The 16,953-nt window shown below is 35.9% G+C and overlaps 1 protein-coding gene across 1 annotated transcript; it reads right to left on the reverse strand.

Moving 5' to 3' along the window:
• Window positions 1-8,521: 8,521 nt before the first annotated feature.
• LOC108483454 (probable CoA ligase CCL8) lies at window positions 8,522-16,110 on the reverse strand. Its single transcript, XM_053020187.1, has 17 exons — window positions 15,630-16,110; window positions 15,223-15,389; window positions 14,960-15,136; window positions 14,285-14,456; window positions 14,074-14,162; window positions 13,616-13,687; window positions 13,400-13,450; window positions 13,069-13,176; window positions 12,509-12,607; window positions 12,238-12,330; window positions 12,036-12,113; window positions 11,304-11,405; window positions 10,802-10,892; window positions 9,943-10,016; window positions 9,602-9,778; window positions 8,936-8,989; window positions 8,522-8,824 (listed from the first exon to the last, which is right to left on the reverse strand). The coding sequence occupies exons 1-17, from the start codon at window positions 15,784-15,786 to the stop codon at window positions 8,780-8,782; spliced, it is 1,806 nt and encodes a 601-aa protein (XP_052876147.1). The 5' UTR covers window positions 15,787-16,110; the 3' UTR covers window positions 8,522-8,779.
• Window positions 16,111-16,953: the final 843 nt, after the last annotated feature.

Consider the following 16,953-nt stretch of genomic DNA (forward strand, 5'->3'; position numbering starts at 1 on the left):
GTTTTTCGGTGCAAAGCTCTTTGAGGAACTTGGCGTACCGTGGAATTCTTCTGATGGCATCCGACAGTGGTAGATTGATCTCGACATTTCTGAATGTTTCAAGGATCTCTTTGTCTTCTTTACTTTTTCGACACTAGTTTAATCATCCTGGGAATGGAGGTTGGATTTTCAGCAGTGGGGGTTTCGCTCGGAATTGTTCGTCATTTTCGGGTTTTTCCTGGGTGATTTCTTGGCCAAGATTTCTGCCAGGAATTGGTTCCAGTACCTTTCTACTTCGCAACGTCACTGCATTTGCGTGTTGTCTTGGATTAGGTTCTGTTTGTGATGGCAGCTTCCCTTGCGAGTTTAATCTCTCGATTGATATGGTCAACTCCCTTATAGATGCCTCGATTTTCTGTTGGAAATCCTTTGTCTCTCTTTGGAAATTAAGAGTTTGCTGTTGAAAATCAAAGACATTAGCTACTAAACCCTAAACCTTAAACTCTAAACCCTAAACCCTAAACACTAAACCATAAACCCTAAACCCTAAATCCTAAACCCTAAACCCTAAACCCCTAAATCTCGAGGTTGTTGTGGAAACCAATTTTGGTTTGACTGGTTAAGTCGTGGGTTGGCCCCATAACTTAAGTTAGGGTGATCCCTCCATCCTGGGTTGTAGGTATTAGCGTAAGGGTCGTATTGCATTTGCGGTGGTCTAGGGAAATTTTTCGCAGTATCTAAATGAGCCACATTATCATCATACAAACTGGGACATGCATCAGTTGTATGTTCAGGGGTAGCACATATTCCACATACTCGGGCAGTCTTTACTTTTTCTGCAACAAGAGAATTCAGAATATTAGCAATTCTATCAACCTTATCTTCTAAGGTCGAATTACTTAGCTGGTGAACCCTTCTAGGGGGTTCAAGGTTGGCTCGGAATTGCTGAGAATTTGTAGCCATCGTGGAGATTAAGTCTCTTGCTTGTTGTGGAGTCATGTTGACCAACGCTCCCCCACTCACGGCATTTACCATATTCATCTCCATGGGTTTTAAGCCTTCATAAAAGTACTGGAGCAAAGACTGTTCGTTATACCGTATTGTGAGCAACTTGCACACAACTTCTTAAATCACTTCCAGTAGTCGTACAGAGACTCTACATCTTTTTGCCTTATTCCCACGATTTCTCTTCTTAACTCGGCTGCACGCGATGCTGGAAAAAACCTGTTAAGAAATAAATGAGACAATTCAGCCCAAGTCGTTACAGATCCAGGAGGTAAATAAAATAACCATTCCCTAGCAGAATCTGCTAAGGAAAAAGGGAAAGCGAACAGTTTAATTTGATCCTCAGTTACCCGCTGAGGTTTTTATACTAAGGCAAACCATATGGAATTCTTTCAAATGCTTGTGGGGATTGTCATTCTGTAACCCTCGAAAAGCTGGCAGTAGTTGGATCAAGCCTGACTTTAATTCAAAATCAGTATCCATAGTAGGATATGCGATGCATAGTGGCGGTTGTCCTGTCGGCGCTTCGGCCAGTTGCCGAATTGTCTGAGCCATAGGTTGAGGTGCTAAATTAAGGTTTACGCCAACCCTAGCGTTAAACACTTTTTTTGGGGAATCGACTTCTAATTTTTCGCCTTCAAAAGTTTGAGTAAGGCTTTCGTTAACCCTAGACTCTGCTTCGTCGTCGATTCTGATTCCTGGCGGTGGATTACTTTAAGTCCCAACCACCGCTGACTGCTTTTTCTTTAGCTTTGTTTCTTTACGATTAGCTCTCGCAGTCTTTTCAATCTCTGAATCAAACGCAAGAGTTCTTGGAGCATATCTGGTAATAATAAACAAAAAACAAGATTAGTACGTTACCGATCCCCAGCAACGGCGCCAAAATTTGATGCGTCGTTGAGAGCACCAAAAATATCCTATTCCTTGTAAAATAGTAAAAATAATAGTAAAGGGGAAGTAGGGTCGAATCCTCAGGGATCGGATTGTACGAATGTTTGTTCTTGAAATCCTGGACAATTTCTTAGCCAAGAAAACTTGCATTCCTGAAAAATAAAAAATAAAATTAAGAATATAAAAAAAATAAAAACAGAATTTAAAGTGAATTGAATTTGCGAAATTAAATAAATTGCAGAAATTGAAATGAGGAAAAATAAATAGAGTTGGGAAATGTGAAAGTTTCTTATATGGCAAGATTCCAGCCTCCGGTTGTCTCGTTCCGCCTTGGGTTCAATCATTGGCTTTTAAGTAACCTTCTTAACTCAAGTAAGCCAGTTATAGTGGAAGAGGACGCCTACGACCACCAGCTTCAAATATTAGACTTACGATTTTTAGGGAACCTGACTCTAGCCAGTAATCTATGATAGATCAACGCTTTTCAATGGCGAATCCCACGCCATTTTGTCTCTTTGGCTCGCCAACCTCTAACGCAGTAAGTTAACGAAACGACTGTGCAATCCTTCCAAAACATACAAAGCGGCCGCCTTTGCATATGCTGAAAAACTTACTTCTTAAGGGCCATGGATGGAAGCGTCAGCCCGTAATGCGGAGAAACGATGAATACTTGGCGAGAAGGCTAAGTACGGATTCTAGGCCTCAAGAACCCTTTTTGGGGGATATTGACAACCTTCGGTTAAATAGGTTTTAGTGGCTCATGATAATGGTGAAAAAGAAAATAAATATAAAAATGAAAAAAGAAATTTTATTGAAAGAAAATATGAAGAAACAAAAGCCTAGACTTTAAGGGGGAGAGTGTTTACAGAAAAAGATGAACCCCCCAAATAAAGTCACTTCACCCCCTATTTATAGTGCTAGGGAGATAGTCTAATTTAACTTAAATTCTAAAAAGATAAATACATTTAATTAAAGATAAATAAAGATAATTAAAATAAAATCCTAAAATGAAATAATCCTAATAATTATCTTAATATTAATTATCCTAATATAAATAAAATGAAGTCTTATAAAATAAAATCTCTTCTTTTTGCGTTTTTAGTCCTTGTGTCTTCCATGCTCTCACTTTTGTCCCTTAATTTTGCTTTTGTCTCCAAATCAGTCCCTAATCGATAAAAAGACATAAATAGCTCAAATTAGTAGGATCAAGCCCTGAATAAACACATGATTAATACATAAAAATACGTTATTCTAGAGTATTATCAATGACCGACTTGGTGTAAATGCCTATGGTCAAAATTGGGGAATTCATGGTCAAAATTGGAGGCCTTCTTTTTGGCCAAATTTTAGAGTGGATAATTATGTCCCATGTGGGCCACATACAGGGAATGGGCATAATGGATCAAATCTATTTGTTCAAAATAGAAATGGACAGCATGATATTGATGACCCAAATTTTTATCTTTATGGGCGTGAGTTTAATATTGGATGAAATGCTATGGGCTCACAATTTAGTGATGATTCCTTGGGCCGTCCGTATGGTAAGATGGCTTCTAGGGCACGTGGGCCTAGTGGATCAATTCGATTTCGTCCAACTGATGGTCAATGTGTGCCTGAGCCCACTGCTAATTGTGTTGATGTTGACAAATCTTGGCAGACTATTCCTGAGGTCCCGTGGCTGACGAAACCACGTGCTCGTGTGTTTAGTGTTGACTCGTTTCAGTTTGTTGGGCTTCCTCCCAGGCTTCTTGAGTTGTACGCTTCTGATTATTCTGATGCTACAGCATATGACTCCAATTTTAATTCTGCTGATTCTTATGTTCCATTACTGGTAAGAAGCATGTCCTGGTGCCTAGACTCGAGGCCTACTCATTACGTATGCCGAAATGCTTCGGATTTACCTGGCTCCACCCCATATATAGGTAACTCTTCCCTTTTAATGGGTAATGGGATATCTACTGAAATTTCTTCCGTTGGGAGTACAACTATTCCTACGAAGAAGAAATTACTACATCTCTCGAATGTGCTATGTGTGCCAAGCATTCAAAAAAATTTATTATCTATGTCTAAGTTTGCTATTGATAACAATGTGTTTTTTGAATTTCACCCATCGTATTGTGTGATTAAGGACATCCAGACACAGGAAACCTTAATGGAGGACCGAGTTCGTGATGGGCTCTATCAATTTTCAACGGGTTCGAGTGTTTTGTCTCTATCTGTTCATAGTTCTGTTGTTTTAGGTTCCTCTACAGCTGATGATGTTTTTAGTTTATGGCATAAAAAGCTGGGTCATCCTGCTTATAATACTGTAAAAGCTATTCTAGAAAAATGTTAGATTATTGTAAATAAAAGTCATCTTGATAATGTTTGTGTTGCATGTCAGAAAGGAAAATCTCATAAGTTGCCTTTTTCTCGTTCTAGTACTGAGTATGTTGATTTGTTTGAATCAGTTGTTTCTGATTTGTGGGGCCCGGCTGCTGTTACATGTGAAGGAAATTTGTATTATGTTTCTTTCATTGACATGACTAGTCGACTTACGTAGGTGTATCTGATAAGTCACAAATCTCAAGCAGTAGAGTGTTTTGGTCAATTTCAGAAGATGGTTCTCACTCAATTCGGGAAGTGCATTAAGAAGTTTCAAAGTGATTGGGGAGGTGAGTTCCGTGCGTTTTCATCAGTTCTAGCTAGTCAGGGGATACTTTATTGTGTTTTCTACTCTCACACGTCTGAGCAGAATGATGTCCCCGAGCGTAAACACAGACACATTGTGGAGACTGGTCTTACTGTTCTGGCTCAGGCTCATTTACCAATGACGTACTGGGGCTATGCGTTCTGCAGCGCAGTATATCTTATAATCGATTACCTACTCCTATTTTGAAAGGACGATCCCGATATCAAAGTTTTTTTGATCGCAAACTGACTTATGAGCATCTCAGAGTGTTTGGTTGCTGCTGTTTTCCATACTTACGTTCGTTTGTTAAACACAAGCTTGAGTTTCAGTCACAGCCATCTACATTTCTGGGGTATAATGCGCATCATAAAGGTTATTTTTGTTTAACGCTAGACGGTAAGGTAATTGTCTCTAGGCATGTTGTTTTTGATGAAAATCAGTTTTTGTTTCCACTCTCTGCTTCTACTAGTGATTAGACGTCTCTGGGTAATACTACGTATGTTCCTGTTGTTCGGTCTTTTACCACTCGAAAAACTCGTTTGCGTCCTGAGCCTGCAACTGGGGTCTCTCTCGTAGGTCATAATGGTGAAACTGATCCGCATGATTCTTCTGCTACGTGTAGTGCTTCCCAATGTAGTTCTATAAATTTGTTAAATGACTCAGGGACTGTTGTCCGAGAGGAGGATATCTCTACTGCAGCTATTCCTGTTGAGCGTGTTACTGTTCCTACTATCTCTACTACTAATACTCATGCTATGGTTACTCGGCCTAAAGCTGGTATATTTAAACCCAAAGTTTTGTGTGCAGACAACGTTGAGGTTGAGCTAAGTTCTGTTGAGGAGGCCTTTGCTCATCCAGACTGGCGTTTAGCTGTTCAAGCTAAATTTGATGCATTAATAGCTAACTCTACATGAGAGCTCTGTTCCCTCCCTCCTGGCCGAAAAGCGATTGGTTGCAAGTGGTTGTTTAAGATAAAGAAGAATCCTGATGGGACAATTAACCGCTGGAAGGCGCAGTTGGTAGCCAAGGGCTGTTCACAGGTTCCTGGTTGTGATTTTAAGGAAACGTTCAGTCCTGTAGTCAAACCTACTACCATTCGAGCCATCCCCTCTGTTGCTGTGACCAAGGGTTGGCCACTTCGGTAAGTTGATGTCAATAATGCCTTTTTGAATGGCGATCTAACCGATGACGTGTTTATGCAGCAACCTCCAGGTTTTGTGCAACATGGTTCAAATGGTGAAAAGCTGGTGTGTCATCTGACTAAAGCTTTATATGGCTTACGGCAAGCTCCTCGTGCCTGGTTTGACAAGTTAAAATAGTTTCTTGTTTCTACTGGTTTTACGTTGTCGAAATCAGATGCTTCGTTGTTTGTTCGTTCTTCTTCTGACTACACTCTTTATGTTCTTGTCTATGTGGATGATATTGTTATTGCTGGCAGTTCATCTGATGAAATAAATTGTTTTGTTCAGCAGCTACACAACAAGTTTGCTCTAAAGGATATGGGTGAACTCTATTATTTTTTGGGAATTGAAGTCAGTAGATCTTCCTCAGGCAGTCTTCATTTGTGTCAGTGCAAATACATTCGTGAGCTTCTTGCCCGGTGTTCTATAATTAATGCCAAAAGTGTTCATACACCGATGGTAAGCTCTTCTATTTTACCAAATATGAGGGTGAACCCCTTGCTGATCCAACTGAATATCGCAGTATTATTGGAGCTCTTCAGTATATCGTTTTAACACGGCCAGATATTGCATATGCTGTTAATCGGGTGTGTCAGTTCATGCATGCTCCCACTACTCTACGCATGGTAGCATTAAAACGAATTTTACGGTATTTACGTGGCACTCTTTCTCATGGCTTGGTTTTCCGACGATCTGATAGGCTGTCTTTGGTTGGTTATGCAGATGCAAATTGGGGACTTGATTTTGATGATCGTCGTTCGACTACGGGATACTGTGTGTATTTTGGTCACACAACTATATCTTGGTGTTTTAATAAACAACAAGTTGTTTCTTGATCTACGGCAGAGGCTAAGTATCGAAGTTTAGTAGCAGCCACTAGTGATATTGCTTGGCTGGTCTCGCTATTAACGGGGTTAAAACTAAGTTCGGTTGATCTTCCGACAGTGTGGTGTGATAATTCCAGTGTCGTAGCTGTTGTAGCTAACCCGGTTCTGCACTCCAAGTTCAAACATGTTGAACTTGATCTTTTTTTTTGTTCGAAAAAAGATGGCTAGTGACGAATTGGTTATTGGAGAAGTTCCCGCCTGTTACCAAGTAGCGGATATTCTCATTAAACCATTGTCTGTGACGACGTTCATCCAGTTTCGTCATCTTCTTCGGGTCTTCCCAATCGAGGAAGTTGGATGGATGTTATACTATGTGAATACACATATGATTAATGTGTGATTAGTTAAGTGGTTAGGCAGTTAACAAGTTGGTAAATTGTTAACAGCAGTGAAGGCTTTCTCTAGTGTATATAAACATGTATATGTGCAGAATACAAAGTAAGCAAAAAGTTTAATATCATTTTGAATAAATCTTCTTCTCTTCTCTGTAGAGTTTTCTTCAAGAATATGTTAGCTTACTATATTTCTATCAAGGAATGACTTGTTTGCTCGTTTTGAGACAAAAATTTTAAGGGAATTTGGATGTTTTCTTGGTCTAGAAATTGAAAAATCATATCAAGGTTATTTTGTTTCTCAAAAAGGCTATGCAAAGAGTCTCTTAGAGCACTTTAGCATGGGGGACTCCAAAGAAAATACTACTCTAATCGAGTCAATTCTCAAGTTGAAGGAAAATGAAGGGAAGCCATTAGAGGATGCAATAAAGTTTCGACAACTTGTTAGAAGCTTAATTTATCTCATCACAAGGCCGAAAATTTCATATATTGTTGGAGTTTCTCAATTTATGCAGAATCCAAAAAAAAAAAAAAGATATTGCGTTATGTGAAAGAAACTCTTAATTATGGCCTTGAATGCAAAAGGTATAATAGGTTTATGCTGAAATGACTTATTGATGTAGATTGGGCTGGAGATACAAATGATCATCACTCAGCTTCAAGTTATTATTTCAACACTGGTTCAACGGTGGTTTATTGGTGTAGCAAAAAGTAAAATGTTTTATCTAGCACCGAAGCTATGTGGTAGCAACTATGGTCGTACAAGAGTGCATTTGATTGAAGAGAGTAATTGGATACTTGTGTGTCAATATTGTGATAATGAAAGTGTCATCAAGCTTGCATCAAATTTAGTCTTTCATGCACAGACGAAGCACATTGAAGTTTAACATCACTTTGTTCGTAAAAAAATTCGAAGTGAAAAAGTTAAGCTAATAAATATTCACCAATGATTAAGTGGCTGATATTTTCATGATCAAGCCTAAGTTGTTGATCAAAAGTTTGCACAAAGGAGAAGTGTCAAAAATTAGTGCAACTTCCAACACTTTTAAGTGGCAAGTTCATATGTTAATTTTTAGTTAATAATGGTAAATGCGTTTATTTTTAGTTATTTATTAGTTTTATTTTTGTTGATAGTGGTGAACATGGTATGTTTCATGGAGAAGTACAAAAAAAAAAGGCAACTTAATGAATTTAGAGAAACTAAGTAGAGTTGTCAATATAAACATCCATTTGTCTATTTTCACAAGTTTCTCTCTCAAATACATTTACTTATTTTCAGTCTAGTTTTTGCTCTCTTTTTACTTCAGTTTTCTTTATTTTAGTTTAAACAAATGTAATATCTATTTAATCAATTGCTTGTTTGTTCATTCAGTTTAGTTTAAAGATCTATACCAACCATAAAAGAAATCCTAAATTGTATGGGATTGCTTGATTAAAAATTGAGTTATGCGATTGTGAAGACCAATAATGGAAGTAAATAATTAATATATAAGTGTTATATTCAAAGCTTTAATGAGAAAAAAAAAATGATGCATTCTCCAAGTTCATGCCAATGCAAGCATTCCAGACCCAAAATTTACCCTTCAAAAAGGATGCCCAAGGAAATGTTTTTCTTCATTCAGAAATATCAGTAATTCTGTACATTCAATAATTAACATGGATCGTATCGTACCAGAAGAAAAACGGTTCATTTCACTCCCCAAAAAAAATTGTAAAAAATTCTCTTATTTGATATTTCTGAGCATGACATAAGCTTCTCAGTTCTAAAATTTCAAGTCTGATATTCAATCCCTAATTATTGTGTTCTATCATGTAGCTCAGAATAAAGATTGCTTACTTTTCATTGCCCAACTGTCTCTTCAGCTCTTTCTTGTTCACCTGCAAATTTAACAAAAGCATATGTCAAATGGAAATATCCCTATTGCAATTCTCACCTAGCAAGTGTTAAACGGAATACTTGGTTGCAACAAAAGTGGAGAAGAAATTCACCTTTCCCATCGCGTTACGAGGAAGAGAATCCCACAACATTAATCTCGTTGGAAGCTGGAAAACAGACGCATGGTAATTTTTCTATAGTCAATGCTCAGCCATAGTTGTGAAAATGCAATGAGTTAATCCAAAATATTAAATGGATTGATTTGTCATGACAATCACACGTTGATGACTGCAGAATTGATTTTTAGTTTATATAACGAGAGAGAGATCGTGGTATGCTTGGCTTGCTGAGGCATTGGAAGCCGTTTACAATTTCAGGCTTTTGATTGGTCTCCTTTGACACATTGATATTTTGAATAATAAAAGGGTGTTTGAATTTTGAAACCAGAAGTTCAGATAGATGAAAGGTTCGTTGAGAACGCAAATGAGAGGAACTCTCAGCTAACTTCATAAAATCTTGGTTCGGTGGAAGATCACTATTGCCTGTTCAGTTGAGACCCAAAAAACCCTAATCTGGACTCAACATCTCTAAGCCATTTTTAAAGACCCAACTACATGCATGATACTGTCTCATTGTTGAATACGAAGTATTAAAACGGCTTCCAGTTAATAACAACATCTGCAGAAATTAAGATGACATTGAATTCAAAGGTCCAGAGTGCATGATCCAGCGTTCAGCATTAGAAAAGCAATTTGTGAAATATAGAAATGCCTCTGTACCTTGTATGGAGCAAGTTTGTCTTTAGCCCAGTTGCAAAGCTCTTCCAAACTGAAAGCAGAGTTTGACTCTTCTTGTTTCCTTTTTTGTTCTGAATCCAGCACCACTATTGCAGATACAGCTTCTCCATAATCCTTATCCGGTAAGCCAAACACACAGCACTCTGCTATATCAGGGTGCTGCACAAAAATGAAATTTTTAGTCTATTGTTTTGACAATTTCACCTCCATCGAGGAGGCCTTTTGTTCATTTTTACTCAAAAAGCAATCAAAGAACAAATATTGAAAACAAAAAGAAAGGGGTTCCACCACTCAGAATAGAAATATTGAGAGGACAAGTTTACCTGTAAAAGAACTGATTCAATTTCCAAGGCAGACAATTTGTATCCACCAACCTTCATTATATCAGCACTTGTACCTGACGAATTACACACAAAAACATGAAACAAGTCGCAATCCAGATTTTTACATGGTTTGGATGTTGCATGAAATAACGCAATAAACTCACTTCCAGACAATAACCGTAAGGAAATCAAATTCAGAGAGTAGAGTTATAAGAATAGAAGAAAAAACAGCAGAAGAGAAGGGCGAGTCAGGGAGTGTATGCCAAGAAAAGATAAAAACCACGGAATAGCTTTGACACTTTGTCATCTCTAGACCAACAAAATCAGAAAACACCTGTAGGATTTTCTTATCTTTCACCCTCTAACAAACACCCAGAAGATGTACTCCCCTGCCTAACTTTTCTTTGGAAAACATATGATAGACATGTTGCACATCCTAGATAAAGTATGAATCTACTCTGTTCTGTTATACTTGATGACTGAAGCAATCTTCAGAAGGAAACTGGCAAGCGAAATAGGGGAATAGAGAGCATACAAGGACATCATAATCATCCTCCTAACTTCTAAAGGACATCATCTGAACACAAAACTTGTAGCTAACTATTGGAGATCAACCAAACAAAAAGAAAGCAAATCACCATATTCCATACCCAGCAGGAGATAAGGCAGAATGTATTGACAGTAACAATGAGAAGTATCATATGATGAGCAACATTGAGTTTTCTGAAAGTGCTAAAATGCATGTTATTATCAACAATTCTTTATTAAAAAGGGAAAGGAAGAAGATTACTAAGAAAATGCCAGCATAATTTATCACAAGCAACTGAACAATCAACAATATGAAACTAGATGTCCTTACGTCCCAAAATGACGTAGTATCCATCTTCATCCACTCTACAAGCATCCCCAGTCTTGAAAAACCCATCATCAGTAAACGATTCCTTGGTTACCTATACTTAGGAAAACAAATTGAATGAATTTACTGTCCTTGCGGTTAAAGCACAATTAGCATAAGACATCTAGGATATGTCTCTAGCCCAAGCAATTGAAGACATTTCTTAGTCCTTGACTAAGGGAAAAGGAAGGGAGGACCATTTCCCCAAATTCAATATCAGAAAAGCAGCATGATTTCTAGGTGGTCTCCAACATCAGTTCCTCAATTAGGGTTGTAAGAAATAAAATTGGAGAACTAAAATTCCAGTAAAACAGGAAACCCAGAAAAGACATTCTAGTATCAAAACAGTGGAACACTTTTTCATAATTTTAAAGCAATGGCTATATTTGATAAAAGATAAAAAACTGGAACATGAGAGATTATTCCATTAGGTTACAAGCAAAATTCAGATGATATAGGGAAATACCTGAGGAAGTTTCCAGTATTCTTTAAACAATGAAGGACTTTTAACACAAAGTTCACCCTCGCCAATCGTACCATCCCCGCTTCTATCTTCAGCAATCCTGACCTATTAGAAATAAATAGTCTCAACGTGTCAAGGAATAAAAGTTGTATAGTAACCCTTTTAGAAGGAAAACAAAAAGAAATTTGTTCTGCTATAATTCTTCTTCAGTGTTCAGTACTGGAAAACCTTTTTTAACTATCGTCTTTGTTCTGGTCAACATTCTTCATTGTCTATTTAAGGAACAATGTTTTCTCTAGTAACAAAGGAAAGTAGGTATACCATTGAGGAAAAAAAAAATCAATTATCATCCCTGGCATATGTTGCAAGACAGGTTCTAGGAGGTTAAAAGTTGTCCTTTGAACAAGTTTCTACTCAATGTCTATTTTTCTGAAAATCTATTTGTTGAAAACCAATTTTCCATAGTCAAAGACACCCTTATATTCATTCTCCATGAAACAAGCAAAACAATACTAAAAACAATTTCTGCCATTTACTAACAATTTATTATGAGTGATTCACATTCCAGCTGTTCATTTGTTATGAAGTTGCGCTTTTTTTTGCTATATTCAAGAGTTCAACAGTAAGAAGCAACTATAATCAAATGATTCAAATCACATTTGGAAGGCCTTGTATATCCCTTTGTAAAACAACACTGACTACCAAATCAGAAACAACCAATAAATCGCTGCTAACCTGCACACCAGGAAATGGTTTGCCAACTGTGCCTGCCTTCCGAGCACCCCTTAATGGATTTGATATTGCCATGACAAACTGAATATATCCAATCCAAAAAAACAGTATAACCATAAGAACATTTCTGACACACAACATCAATGAGATATTGTAAGATGCAAAGAAATAACTCAAGAATTGGTCTTAAGTTGAGTTTGCTCACCTCAGTCATCCCATACCGTTCTAAAAGGCAGTGTCCAGTGATGGTTTCCCATTCGTGCATGACAGGTTGAGGAAGTGCAGAAGACCCAGACATCTGAAAAATATAAAAAGTTTACCTTTTTAAGAATATTATCACAAGGTTTAGACCTATTTTGTGGCAATAAACAGATTGTCAAGGATAAATTAGATTGCAAATGGGCAGAAGGAAACCTTATGCATCTACCCAAAATTTTAATGAATCATGTTATGAGAAAATTTTCCAGGAAACTTACCATAAGACGCAACTGTTGTGCAGCATAGGCAGATAAAGCTTGTTGCTCTGGATCCATTGCTTGGTAACCTTGTATCAATCTAGCATACATTGTTGGAACCTTGTGCATAATAAAGACAACATAAGTTATTGGAATTCTACAGAGACTATTTTTCCTGAATAAGCAGGAAAAGTAGAATGCTCTATCAGAGACACATGGTCATACAAGGAAAAGAAAATGCTATTGCCCCTAAATTTAGCATGCTACAAATATAATTTTGCAAAAGAAGAAGAAGAACCAGCGTTTCACAACTGGACTTGAGCATGGATGTTGAGCACTTGGCTACATCCAGCATAGATCTATTCAATTTCTTTTTTCAATTCTTTTTCCTCATATTTTAAGGATCATAACCAAATACCAGTACTTTAGGTGTTTTATATTTTTTCCATACAGGTAATCTAAAATAAAATCAGGAGTCAGCACCATGAGCCTCTATGTTCAATTTAGGCAAAGATTAAACCATACAAGAACATCCAACTATGTTAAACTACTGAAATGTTGAAGATTAAAATTATACTTACACCCGTAAAAACAGTAATGGCATCATCAGCCTTAGCCCCATTTTTTGGGTATGATTCACGCCATCTTTGCCAAATATTCCTTACACTAAACTTTGGTATAAATTCAACCTTCAACAAGAAGGCAAGATGTATTAAAACAATAATGCTTGTTGAATAAGCTGTCCTGAAATAACACAATAATAACTACTATAACCCAGCTAAATAGAAACAGTCATATGGCACCTTTGTCACTTAAATAAGTTCTGAAAGGGAAACTTATAATTTAAAGAAGAAGAAAAGAATAAGAAAATCCACAAATCACAAAAATGGGACATAAGTTAGTATCGCTTACAGTTGAGCCAGCATACAAAGGGGCAAGTAAAGCATTAAAAAGCCCGTGAACATGTATGGTACGAGTTAAGGAGATCAAAGTGAAGAATATTCTCAAACCAAGTACTCAGCATAGGCACTAAAGAAGGTAGTAACAGCATCAGCAAGGAAGCATGCTTCACCAATAATATCTGCAGAATACATGCTATTTCAATTATATAAATGTTTGTAAATGGATATGATGTAGTGGTAGACAATGCAGAAACTGATCAGTAGACGTATACTCCCAGGCATCAGCTAGCATTTTCACCTGAAATGAAGAAAAAGTTGTCAAAAGGTAAATCCAATTCAAGCATTAAAAAGAACAGAATAATAAGGAAATCCAGAATGTCAAGTTCAGTATTCCATTATCTGCTACTCTGCTCATTGCATATGGTATTATTTTCAAAAACATATTATTTCCAGATATATATCATACCACCAATTTCCATGCAAGATAACAAGGAATCCATGTTCTAAGAATTGATTTGGATAACTGTTAGAGGAAGCAAAGCATTTCTCTTTTATTTTAATACACCCTAGGGATAATATTAACATCATTAACGTATAGATCTCATTAATTAAGCTTCCACATTGTATACGACATGATAATTGAGGACCTAAATACAGAACAGCTACAGAAGTTCAGAAAATTACCTGTGCAGAGATGCTCTTATGGGTATGAACTACTCCTTTAGGTTTACCTGTTGTACCACTCGTGTAGACGATCAATGCCGGATTTTCATCTGCACATAGGAAATGAAAAAAAAGGAGTATGGGATGAAAGCTTAGTCCAAAAAAAAGGATGATAATTTTGTATATTCTCATAAAGATTAACCATCAACACAGCTAGAGTTCTATATGTTACCTATCAAACTTCCATCTGCTTCTATCTCTCCAGTTTGCAATTCATCAGTCATATTAGGGGATGACAAAGTGCTGGAAACAGGAGGAATAAGTGAAAATTGTGCTGCACATCTAGTGGCAATACTTTGCATAGTTTCACCGTAGTCTTCAGTACTCAATACAAAAGATATATCCTAATACAGTAACAAAAAACAACTTGAGTAAAATTCCACATTAAAAAAAATTAAGAAAAAAAGAAGACTAAATGAGAGAATGCACAGGGGCATGAAAGGAAATAAATTGCGGCATTCATCATAGGGTTTTTAGCACTAGTCATCTGCCATTAAATGCATACCACATCCAATACTTCACGTCTATTCCAAGTCTATTATTTAGTAGTATAATTTAACTGAATATACATTATAATTCAAGTTGCAGAATAGCATTTGAAAAGCTTACTAAACCCTATTATGGTTAAAGATTAAATGCTAATGTGAACAGATCAAATATACCTAATCTGGATTCCTAGTTCATGGACATTAACATAAGTTCCTTACTCTATAGGACTAGTTTAAGCTTGAATAAGTTTAACAATTGAGTAACATATCTAATAATGATGAAGTAGATTATAAGTTAGAAAAAAAAATCAATAAGCAATTAAAAGAAAATTGAAAATGAAGTTATCTAACGGATATACCGAATCATTCATAACATGCAAGAGCTCAGCCTCAGGATAGCTGAGAGCTAGTGGAACAGCAACACCTCCACTAAGCCAAGTGCCCAGCATTCCAGCCACGAACTCAGCAGAAGGTTTAGCAACAATACCAATTCGAGCTCCACCAAGATTTCCATGTCCACTAACGCCTTTATTATTCTGAAATCACCAAACAAAGAAGTATGAATTAACTACTTAAAATTCAACAGATAAGTCAGTTTAAATGAAATGAACCCAAAGCATACAATTTTGATGTTGGTGCTGGGTAACAGCCTAGATATGTTGCATGCACAGGAGAGGAGTTGCGAGTAAGTATAGCTCTTTTGATCAGCTCGAATTGCTATACTTCCTGCAACAGATGGCCTCGAAGCTGCTTTAACCACTTCCATTAACGTAGCCGGTTTTGATCCCACTTCCAACGGATAAACCAAAACAAGACAATTTAAAGGGAATTTAGTAATATATCTATATAAAAAAAGCTTACAAAAAGAGTGAATTCCGTTGAAAGCACTCAACAACAAAGATCAAAAGCTTAACTACCCATTTCATCGAACACCAAACAGACAACCAACAAGAAAAAAAAAACCAACAATTTCCCTCACTTGCTTTTAGATTTTCTCAGCATCCAAACAAAGAAAGAGAGAGAACTTACAGGAGTGAGAGGGAAGTGAAGAAGAGAAGGAAGCGTTGGTGAATGGAGGTGTGACGAAAGGATTAAGATAGCAGTAACGATAGCGATGAAAAGCCGAGGGGCGAAGTAGGGAGACGTAGTTGAGACCTTTAAATGAGTAGGTGATGATTCCTGTCATTATTTACCCACTTTTTCTTCTCGTATTAAATTTGGTTCTGCTGTTTTCTTCGTACTTTTTTTTAATGAGCCGACTATTCAGTTTACAGTTTGAATTGGAAGTGGTAATTCCGAAAACTACTGCTACAAAATAATACGAAGTATTAGTGAAGAGTTTTGGGTTTTGGCGGCAGACTGTGATTTCACGGCGTAGACTTTGGACGGCGATGCCAATGGTGACCTCTTAACTGATTTGCTTAACAAGGTTTACCAACGCCTAACCAATGATTCACAGTTCATTAATTTTGTCGGTAAAATGGTAATGTATTTCAAGTTTTATTTATTATTCCTACAAATCGGATCAAAAGTTTGGCGTTTAGAAAGTAAAGCGAAGAGAGAATTTAAAAATAAAATAACTTAAATCTTAATCACAAATTTAATTACTAATGTTTGCATATTTTATTAAAAAGTTAAGGGAATGATCGAATTTTATGTGTAAAATATTTTTAATAATATATAATTTATTATTTAAATAATTTAATAAGATAGTTACAAATAAAAAATAATAAAATAAATAAATGATATATTAAATTAAAAAATATAATTTTTTAAAAAATTAACTCGAAAAATTTCTCAATAAAACAAACATACATGCGAAAGATTAAAACTTTTAAAAATAAAAGAAAAATTAAAACATTAAATTTATTCATTAAATCTTGTGAATATATTCATTAAATCATTAAAAATATAGTTTGAAAAAAAATAAAAATTAATTAAAAAAACTCAAAATATAATTAAAGTCATTTTGACAAAAATATAAATAATAATGACTAAATTTATCATTAAATCTATTATTTATAAATAATAAATTTAGCATCTATTTTTATCGCTTTGTCATAAACTTTCAAATCTCAGTTAAAATACTCTTTTTTATTATTATGAAAACATGGCTAAATAGCTAACATAATAGTACACATCGCAATTTATTATTAATCATTTAGATAATCTTTAAAAATATAATTTTTCATTAATTTTATGAAATATATGTGAATTTTCATATGAATTATTAAATTAAAATAAAATTTTCCAGTAAATAAGTTAAGTAAAGTTTAAATACAAAACTGATAATAAAAATGAAGCAAAAGGACTATACCCATTATACCCGATAATATTTTCGTTGAACTAACGT

Source organism: Gossypium arboreum, chromosome 10 (genome assembly GCF_025698485.1).
Source record: "Gossypium arboreum isolate Shixiya-1 chromosome 10, ASM2569848v2, whole genome shotgun sequence".
NCBI lineage: Eukaryota > Viridiplantae > Streptophyta > Magnoliopsida > Malvales > Malvaceae > Gossypium > Gossypium arboreum.

Coding starts and splice junctions, on each gene's coding strand:
- LOC108483454 (XM_053020187.1), bottom strand. CDS start 15,786: ATGACAGGAATCATCACCTACTCATTTAAAGGTCTCAACTACGTCTCC. Junction 12,331..12,508: donor CACAACAGTTGCGTCTTATG/GTAAGTTTCCTG, acceptor TATATTTTTCAG/ATGTCTGGGTCTTCTGCACT. Junction 10,893..11,303: donor AATACTGGAAACTTCCTCAG/GTATTTCCCTAT, acceptor TCCTAAGTATAG/GTAACCAAGGAATCGTTTAC.